Source organism: Xiphophorus couchianus, chromosome 16 (assembly GCF_001444195.1).
Source record: "Xiphophorus couchianus chromosome 16, X_couchianus-1.0, whole genome shotgun sequence".
Classification (NCBI taxonomy): Eukaryota; Metazoa; Chordata; class Actinopteri; order Cyprinodontiformes; family Poeciliidae; genus Xiphophorus; species Xiphophorus couchianus.
Genome location: NC_040243.1, coordinates 16,012,628 through 16,023,268, shown reverse-complemented (window position 1 = coordinate 16,023,268; position 10,641 = coordinate 16,012,628). Strand labels below are relative to the sequence as shown.

General features: G+C 38.9%; 1 protein-coding gene across 1 annotated transcript in view; it reads left to right on the top strand.

Annotated features, from left to right (window-relative positions):
- Nucleotides 1–8,614, top strand: part of nherf1b (NHERF family PDZ scaffold protein 1b) — a 28,054-nt gene extending 19,440 nt beyond the window's left edge. The window contains exons 2-6 of the mRNA XM_028043042.1: nucleotides 68–238; nucleotides 2,565–2,718; nucleotides 5,059–5,102; nucleotides 6,640–6,765; nucleotides 6,870–8,614. Coding sequence (XP_027898843.1) covers nucleotides 68–238; nucleotides 2,565–2,718; nucleotides 5,059–5,102; nucleotides 6,640–6,765; nucleotides 6,870–7,007 — 633 coding nt within the window. The 3' untranslated portion in view covers nucleotides 7,008–8,614. The remainder of the gene's footprint in view (nucleotides 1–67; nucleotides 239–2,564; nucleotides 2,719–5,058; nucleotides 5,103–6,639; nucleotides 6,766–6,869) is intronic.
- Nucleotides 8,615–10,641: the final 2,027 nt, after the last annotated feature.

Here is a 10,641-nt window from a genome sequence, read left to right as displayed (position 1 = left end):
CTGAGGTTCTGACCCGTTGCTTCGCTCCTGCTGCTCAGATCACCAACATGTGTGTTTTGTCCTACAGGAGGAGCGCGCCGAGCTGCGGCCGCGTCTCTGCGTGATCCAGCGCGGGTCTAACGGATATGGCTTCAACCTGCACAGCGAGCGGGCGCGACCGGGCCAGTACATCAGAGCGGTGGATGACGACTCTCCAGCCGAGAGGGCCGGCCTGCAGCCGAAGGACAGGATAGTAGAGGTAATGTTAAAAATCTGGAGTCCTTTGAAGCCACACAGGACGGGAAATAACCACAGAGACATCATTAAAGCTAAGTGGATGTCTAACAGGATCAGTCCTGTTATATTCTTGTAGAAATAAGCTTAAGAGCCACCAGAAAACATTCCCACAGGCGCATCCTGATTAGTCTTGCACACTTCCGCTCTCGTCAGCTCAGGGTTTCTTGGACAAAAATAGAGAAGAATGGCGTGTTGCGTAATCAGGCCTCACCTACAGTGTGGTTTAAGATTGAAAGCCTTTTTTATGTTTGCTGTTCTGGGCTTTTCTGTGATCCGCCGGCTTCACGTTTTAGGTATCAAGTGGCGGGCGTGCGTAAGGGCATGAATTCACGTTTGCTTGTTTGTTTGAACCAGTTTCAGTCGTTCTTGACTGCTGCAAAGATTAGCTTATTTTTTAAAAGGTTCATTTGGAAATCTGAATGGGGTTCGCCAATATTGAGTCTAATGTGAAGCAGTGAAACTGAGGCTAGTCTTCCTCAGTCACTGTTCAAAATGGGGGGAAAGCATAAGAACATGCATTTAATAAAGGGCATAAACAAGTGAAATCACATTTATAAAACCCTGTAAAAAGTTACACTTCCTCTTTGTTAAATTAGATTTAGTAACAATAGGCAAAATAATTTCCAATTTCTAAATGTCAAAAGTATTGTGGCTTCTTTTTAAAGTCTTTCTTCAAATTCCAGAGTTTACAAATTTGCTACGCCTTTAAAAATGTGTTAAAGCCCAGATGAAGTTGTGACAGTTTGGCAATATATTTGAGTTAATTAGAGACACATGTCCTGAACGTGGCATTTATGTCCATAAAAACAAAGGCTTCTTTGTTTTTATGGGCATAAATAAATCAGACAAGATATCAGAGAAAAGTGTGTACTTCATCCCATGGGAGCAATTTTTAAAAAGTGCCACATTCATTTGGTGTGTGTCATAGAGAGGAACATGTTTAGGTCTAAAATATAAACAAAAAGCAGAACACCATGTAAAGATGCTGATTGATGCTGGTAATAGAGTGCATTATCCACAGTGAAATTAGTCCTGTATGAGCATGGACTGAAAGGCCACTCAGAACGGAAGAATCCATTATTAAAAAGATTGTCACTCCACGACAATGGAGTGACAATTTTTAGAAACCTGTTCTGATAAAACTACAATTAAAGTGTTTTAGTGGAAGATGTTGAAGCTTAAAGTGACCACGTTTAGAGCAATCTTTGCTAAACCCTAATCTCAGCCCCATTGGAAATGTTTGGGCCGAGTTGAAAAGGAGAGTGAGAAACGCAGCCTAATAAACTTTCCCAGTTCCACCAGTTCTATCAGGAGGAATGGGCCTACATTTCCACAAACTGGTGTGAGAAATATGTGGGAGGATTCCCAAAATGTTTCTTAAACAGGAACAATTCGACCAAATACTGTGAGGTTAAAATACTTGGAACCTTTAGTCGAACCTGGCAGGTCTGTGGACGCTGAGAACCTGGAGTCAGACTAATAAATAGTGACTGTAATGGAAATGTTAAAAAAACAAAAAAAACACCTTCCTTTACGTCATGCCTAAGAAACTTCCAGGCAAAGCAACATAGAAACTGAATTTCATAACAATCTGCAATACTTAAAGGTGGAGCAAAGTGTGGTGTACTCCTCTTTGCAAATAAAAAATAAAATAAAAAATAAGCAACAGTACAATAAAAGGTAATGAAAGGAAGAAGAGAGGGATTAAGTGGACTGCAGGATGTGCTTCAATCTTGAGTTAGGTCTCCACTCCCTGAGAGGGCCCCAGACAGCCACGCCACCCACTGAGGAGGGAGCGGACAGCCATTGTTGCTGCTGTTATTGGCCAAGCTGCTATTGTCCAGTTTCCTCTGTAGGACTGGGCTTAAGTCTTGGAGGTCCACCCAGTGACCTAAACACACTCACACACACACACACACACACACACACACACCCCCCCACACACACACACACACACCCATGGCTTGGGACATTTCTCACATGCTTTCCTATGGAGATTTAAACAGAAAAATAATCATCTGATCTGAAAGCTGACCCATGATGGATTGTGCCGTTCTTAAGGGACGACAGTCTCTGAAAAGAGTGTAAATACATGGAAGAACGTGCACTCTTTTGTGTGCGTGTGTGGACACAGGACTTCCTGTTTGATACTGTTGAGAAAAGAAGACAGCGATAAACTACATGCCAGCAAACATACATAAAAACCCCCCACCAAAAAAACATGTAGTTATTTCTGAACTGTGTCTGGTTAAAGTAAAAGGATCTAAAACTCTTTTTATCTTCTTCAGGTGAACAGTGTCTCTGTGGAGGGGAAGACGCATTCGGAGGTGGTCGGCGCCATTAAAGCGGGCGGAGACGTGACCCGGCTGCTCGTGGTGGACCCCGACACCGACACCTTCTTCAAGAGATGCAGGGTGACCCCCACCTTGGAGCACTTAACTGGTGAGACGACTGCTTCACCACCACCACCCTACTGACATCAGCAGCAATTGTGAGGCAGTGATTGATTGAATGACTGCAATTATCTCGTAATGTTTCTCTCCGGGTTCATTGTCAGTCACCGGCTGCATTTATAGCCACTTCACTGCCTCCCCTCTTGTTCCTTGGTTCTCTTCTGCTATATTTTTCTCTTTTTTTCTCTCTCTCTCTACAAGCCGCCCTCTCTCTTTTGTTTTTTTTTTGGGTTTTTTTGAGGATCACAGACACTAAGTCACTTCCTGCCCGAACCACCTAATGTTGTTGCCCTGCAGGGAAAGTGAATCCTTTCAGCATAAATACATCAGAACAGACGGATCAGAGACTAGCCGGGTTGTTTACGTTTGAGGGCAAAGAGATTTTCCGAAATTGAGCCTAACAGTGCAAATAAATACCAGAAATATTACATAAAAACTACATTTGAATAATCTTACAGCATTTTCTCAAATCTGATTATTTTAATCTGAGGATGTGTCTGAGTGCAGGTGAAGTTCACAAGCTACTTAAATCTCCTTTTCCCTTTTTATCTCAAGAAGAGGTTTGTTTCGAGTTGTTTTTTTCTAATAAAGCCACTAGAGGGAGCTCTAGTAAAGTCCTTGTTTCTGATGTAAAAACCTCTCCCAGAAAACACAAGATTGCTCCTTAGACACTCAACATGTTTACTTTTATAAACATGAACGTCTTTGCACCCAGGCAGAGATGTTTAAATGAAAAAAAGACAACAGTAGAGGAACTCTGTGTCTCAACTCAAGGTTTTTATTTACAAGTTGTCATTTTAGTCTTCTTATATTAAACGTATAAATTTACTTGGTCCAGTGATTCCTTAGTCAATGACAAGTCAGGTAAAGCTAGTCGGTGGAATAACTGCATAGTTTGAACAGTTTGAGCCTCAGCTAAGCCTCTTGAGACTTTAAGGATTAGTATTTAGACCCGGCAGGTTCCCTTTCATTTTTTTTTGCGTTTGTTTGTCTACTTTTATTGTCCAAAGTAAGATAAATTGTACAAATTATGGGATATTTTATCACAGAGGCACAATATCTTGCGGACTTAGTATTGTACACATGTTGTGTGGTTTCCTGCGCATTTTAGATGTAGGGCACCTGAATGAAGTGAATTATTTGTTATCAGACCTCTGCAGAGCTAAAGTGACATCCTGAGGAGATAATCTGTGTCTGAATGAGGTGTGTTGAAGCAAAGACACATCGTAAGCCTTGGGGACTGGAGCTGTAACCTCAAACTAAAAAAAGTGTCTGATTTTTATGCTAAGTTTCCATTTTAAATAAATTTTGTTGTGTTTAAATATTTAGGAATTGAGATTGATATGGTCTACTTTTTGGCCCATGTCATGTTTTTATGGCTGTTCATTGTTAAACTCAAGAACCTTGAAGGCTGTCAAAAATACAATTTAGTGGTGCTGTGCAGTGACAATAAAGTATAAAGTTATGTAACACTGCCCCTCCCTCATCTATTGCTGCAAACTGATGGCTGAAAAAAGACTAACTAGCCTGTTTGGGAATATTTTAGGTTCTGTAATAAGAGTGCCTCCTATCATTCTCATTAAGGTAATACTGTGCAAAAAGTTATAAGCTGCTTAGAAGCTGGTCTGTCAAGCAGCCATTAGCAGCTTTACTATCGGAGCAGATAGCCCCACTAATTACCCATGTTGTTAGACTTATTCTACTCAAAGTGCAAAACAGTAAAAAATTTTTAGTTTAAAACAAATTTAAAAAAACAACTTCTACCTGCATGCCATCAATTTGTTGTATTTTAATCACTTTACTTCTACAGACCCATGTCTACTTTCTATATTTCCGTGACGGATTAAATTGCTCGGTCCAGAATTAGAAATGATGTCCCTCTTTGTAGGGGAAAGATTTCAGCGAGGTGTTTCCCAGGTAACTGCCAGCTCTCCACACGCTGCCCACTCTCACTCAGCAAACCGACGCACACCGCTGCACGTCTCCAAGCAGCCTTCGCTGCACAGCACTTTGTTTGGTTTCCACAAAGTCCGGTACAAGACGCCACTCATGCCGGGACTACGTTGAGGCTTGTTTTAAAAAGGTCATAGAGTTACATAGGCAACAAGGGTTAGAAGATTTAAATCTAAAATTATTTCTTATTAGTCTTTTATAAGAAGTCATCTGTTCAGGTAGTGAAGGAGTTAATAGGATGGAAGGTAATGCTAAAGCTTCGACTTTTCAGCATGTGGTTTATAAGAAAGGAATTAGTTGAATTACTGTTCCAGCTGAGACAGATTGAGACATTTACCTGGCTAACTGCGGCGGCTTATTTGATTTTTTTCTTCAGGTCCACTTCCAGAGCCAGTCGTTAATGGAGAAACAGAAGAGAAGGTAAGATTAACCAACAATAGCAGACTCATCTTTGAGTTTTCAAATATTTTTTTTTTTTATCAGCTGGCTTTGAAACAAAAACTTAGTGTGTGATTTGAACTTTTAAGTGTGCAAAGATGGCCAATCTCCCGCAGAGGTGACTTCCCTCTTCTCTGATCCAGCTTCTTCCTGCCAACAGAAAGAGGACAAGAATAGTTTTCTGCTTCAAGAACTCCTTGAAACCAAGGATGTTCAAAAGCAAAATATAACTTTATATTTTTTTTATATTTTTTTTGGTATAGTGGTGTGCTACTTTGGAAAATTGAAACACTGATGAATTGACTTATTAATCAAAGATGTTTACAGAACAGCCTTTCCTGTTATTGTCTGACAACTCTGGTCTTTATTGTGTGGAGATCTGCTAAAGTCTCCGCCCCACTGGCTCTCCAAAAAGTTTGGATGATTTGTGTGCTTCATAGACTATATATGAAAAAATACCTTGTTTTCTGAAATGAGTTTGAACAATGGAAATGGGAACGGTTTTTGTCCAGATTTAACAAGATTTATAAAATTTTTATTTAGCAAAGCTGATTTGTTTTTCTCCTGCTTTCGTTAGCGACCTGGGGCACAGCCAAACTTTGAATCACTGTTTACCTTTCCACTAACTTTCCCAGTTGCCAAACATTTTCCTTGAAATCAGGTATTGCATATACAAACAAAACCTCATAACCTTGCACTTGTGTTAGTTGTTCCAATGTCATTTGCATCAGTTGTGCCAGATATCTATAATATCTCACCTCTGTGTAAATGCACTATATCGACATGTAAGTGATATTGTTTTAGGTGGATACACCCACACAGAGAATTAAGAGAAACTGCTTTGTTTTACGCTGACCAATTTGACTCTGGCTTTGGGCCAGTAACCTGACCGGAAGTGCCGGTCAGGTTACTCAGGAACGTTATGTGCAACAGCAGACATACTTTTTCGGTGCATTGTTGCGTAACGCACCTTGATGAGCAGTGAAGGGAGGAGATGAACCTGGAGGTCGGGTGAAATGCTGGATTATTGGTGGATAAAAGTGTTTAACCAGTAACACGTTTCCATGACCAATGAGCTGGAAAGGTTTTTGCTGATACAAGTTAAGATTCATTTGCAGCTGAAACAAATATTTATTTTATTTAAATTTTTTTGCTTACCAGCTTTTCATTATTATTTTTGATCAAATTCCTGCTATTTTCTTCCAAAATAAATTTAGAGATTTTATAATAGTAAAAACAAAATATTTAATATGCTGTAAAAGATTTAGAACAAAATTTTGTAGGTAAAAATGTTTTGCCCTGTTTTTATGGGGGGTGCGTTTGCTATGTGGCACACTTTATTTTATTAAAGTGAGTCAAGTCTGGATAGTTTTCTAAAATATTTCAAATCCAACTCTGCCCCCATGTGGCGAAATTAGATACTACAACAAAGCTTGACTTCCTGCTGTCTTGCTTTTAATATTATTACATAAAATCTTTGAATATTTGAAGGAATGCCAATGAATGTTTGGATTATTAGGTGAATGGCAGAGTACCCAAAGAGAGAGAGAGAGAGAGGAACTCGAAGCTCTCCGTCAGTCCTTCTCCGTCCAACGCGTCGTCCAACGCCTCACTCACAACCTCGTCTGCACACACCCCACCTGAGGTACGTCGCAGAAAATAATCAGCCTCCTCATATATGATTTAGTTCTTAAAGTAGAGTCTTTTTAAACAGGGGAGTTAACATATTTTGTTTGTTTCCTTCCTCAGGGTCTGGTCACAAATGCCATCCCAGGTCTCAACCTCACGCTGCAGCAGGTCAAAGAGCTCACCCACCAGAAACGCTCCAACAAGAGAGCACCGCCCATGGACTGGACCAAGAAAAACGAGCTCTTCAGCAACCTATAGGATCCCTGCGTTCACCCGAAGCCACACTTTTAATTTTAGAAAATCTTTCCTAGAGATGTCAGAGAGAGGTATTTTATTATGATGGTGTTTTACAGATAAACACATCATAGGAAGTTAATGCTGTTCTATAAAATATAGCATTCCTCTAGGTATTATTCCTCACGTTATTATAAACCGTATATAATACTGTTTATTTTTATGTGCTTCTAACCAGAAGAAATATATATGCCAATGAAACAGAGACCTATATTCTGGTCAGGTTGGAGTAGACAGTTGTCTCTTTCTGTTTTGATTTCTGAGTGTGTGTCTGACCAAGCGTGTGTGTTGGGCACATGAGGAAATGTGAAGGAGTTGCATATTTTAACACTGAACTTTTTATTGTCAAAACAGCCACATGACTACCGCCTGACAATCAGTCAATTAATATAACGTTTTTTCTAAGTTACTCACATGTCTTTCAGTTCTGAAGTGAAAGATGGATTCCCAAAATAAATCACTGAAAGAGTTCATTGTTTTCCCCTAGAATCTACATTCTAACTGTGTATCCTTTTTATGCTTAAACCCTATTTGGTATTTTATAAATAATTAAATCACCTCTGACCAACTTCCACATCCCTACTGAAGAAAAGCACAGCATGATGCTGCCACCATGTTTTCATGCGTTCATTTTCAGCTACGTGTAAAATTCAAAACCTTAGAAAAATGCTCTCTAACACATGATACAGTCATTTGTATTGACTCATCTGGAGTCGATAGAAAATTAACATTTTGTATTGCAGCTAAAAACAGATATTTTATTTTCACCTGCCTCTCAGGGTTTCCATAGTTTGTCCTTCTTGTCATTTTTGAGTTTATATATCATTTTAACCTAAATCCCTATTAGATATCCTTAATTATTCAATAAAATAAGCATTGCTGCTTTGTTATAAAATTGTTTTGATGTGATCCAGCTTTTTTGGGGGGGGGGGAGAGACAGCTTAAAACAGGAAATAACTATATTTTAATTTGCATTATTGTTTAATATATGTGTGTATATATTTCTTTTATTATATATGTTTTAGGCTTATGACTGAAATTCCACTGATTTTTATCCAGCCATAACAAATGTGTACTTTACTGAGCGTGTGAGCCATGGTGGAAACCTTTACCGCCCCCTTGTGGCCATCGCTGTAACTGCTTATGGCTCAAATAAATGCTAGAGGTTTTTATTCCTTCGGGAGAAATGAAAATGTGAGGTGTGTGTTAAAAACTGTAAAACTGTGTCATTTCGAACATCATATGGGCTTTCTGTCCCTCAGTAGATTTCATCAGTAGTAGTAACTGCTGTCGAGATGAGTGGAGACAAAGACCGAATCTATGGGAAGTTTTTTGTACTTTGTGGAAGCAATAAGGATTTTCAGATCTGTAGTGTGTCCGTCATGATAGCAATATTGTGTTATCTGAGGATAAATAAAAAATATTCTCAAATCTATGTTTTAAGAATTTTCTGGGCCCCATAGAGTTTCTTACAGAAGTTTTTAAACTCGCACTGTCACATTACAACACTAAGTACAGCATATTTATGTTTCACATAACATAAATATTTCCAAATAAAAATCTGAAAAGTGTGACTGGCGAATGTTTGATCAGTAGATGAACTTTTGTGCATTATATTAAAGCTGTGTTTCACACCACTATGATAGTTGAAAATGCTTCAGTCCCAACCACTGCAGGAATCCTTTGTGGATTTTCCTGTTTTCAGCTTCATCCATTTCCCCAAGAACTTATAGCACTGGAAAAGGAAAATCCTCCCCTCACCATGAAGCTGCCACCGCCATTTCTCACACTGGAGATGGTGTGTTTAGTGACGTTAGGTTTTCTGAAACACTCTTTGAGTGCGAACTCTTGGCGTGTTCGCTTTTCCAAGTTTTGAGAAACTGCAAATGACATTTTACCTATTGTAAAACCTCTACAAAATATAGTAAACTTTGAGGTTGTATCAAAATAAAAAGTGAAAAAAGCAAGAGGATATGAATACTTCTGCTCTGACTGAATATTTTTCAAAAAGAAAGTTTTTTTCCACTCCAGAACTCATAACATACTTGGTCTTCCTATATTAGGATGTTTTTTTTTTCTCTCTAGATGCCTCGTGCACCTCAATGTTTAAGTCCAAATTGAGGCCAACATGCTTTTATGCAATCTGTTTTCCTGTACCTGGTAACTAAATGTCACATCCAACAAGCACAAATTTAAAGTTGGCCTTAATTAATGCAACTATACCACTTATTGCCAAATTGTATTCTCCAGTTCTCACTATTTTCCCCTCAGACTGCATGGATATCTATGTATCCTCCAACATGTCTCTCCAGCTCTCTCTAATAGCATTGACATTTCTGCTCCAACACTCTCCTCCCGTCATTACCACGGCTCTCTGTCACTCTGTGAGCCGCTCACCGTCCCTCTCCGGGGGATAATGAACTTAATTGGACTTCATGACATTGTGGGACATCAGGGTACCATCAGGTAAATTGGAAATGTTGTAATAAGATAGTCCAACAATGTGGATTATAGTGATTGTTATAATTGCTTATAGGAGCGCTGGCAAAGCATCAGCACTAGTGATAATATCGTTACAAAGGGACTGCCAGAGCTCTGCTTTTTAATTGAATTTTCTGAAGATATTGATGAATATTTTTCACAAAAAAAAATCTTGAATCTCTTGTGGTTTGTGGACTTCCCATCTGGCTGAGAGCTGTAAGCAGCAAATGCAACAACATTATCAGGATTATTCCAAACTTTGTCAGAGTTACTGTGTAAATGAAAGGTTTATTCCACCAAATACTGATTTCTGAACTCTTTCTGAGTTAAAACATTAGTATTGTTGTTTCTAAATGAACATGAATTTGTTTTCTTTGCATTATTTGAAGTCTGAAAGCACTGCATCTTTTGCGTTATTTTGACCAATTATTTTCTGCAAATAAATCCAAAGGTTTTGCTTTGAATTTCAGAGACCTGTTGTCAGCAGCTCATGGAATAAAAGAACAATGTTCATTTTACTCAAACATATGCCTATAAAAAATAAAATCAGAGAAACTAACAATTTTAAGCAGTCTCTTAATTTCACCATGGGTTTGTAAATACAAAAACATTTTTAACCTTAAATGATGGATTTCAATTGTTTTCTTTTGTTGTGTGTGTTGAAAACAAAGTGACAAAACAATCTCAAATGTCAAAATACTGTTTTAGTATTCAGTCCATTTTAATCTCCCAGTAAAACCAGCTGACTTGATGTCCTCCTGGTTAGTAAAATGATTCTGAATGTGTGTACTTTGGAGATCTGGTCTTTTAGCACCTAACCATCTCTCCACTGTACATCAACAAACAAATCAATGTTGTAAATGTGTGGCTGGCCCGGATCTTTATATTCAGATCTCCAACTATTTAAACTCTTATCAGTTTGTCCACAGGGTTTTCAGTTTCTGCGATGAATAAAATCCATAAGGATCGAGACAACTTGAGCGGGACGGCACGCAGTGGCGCTGATAATTAGGACGACGAAGGGCAGGTGGGGGTCGTGTGCTGGACCTTCACAGCTTAGGTGCAAACACTACTGGTTGCTAAGCGATTGTGCTCTCCAAGGGGGTCCTTGTAAGGC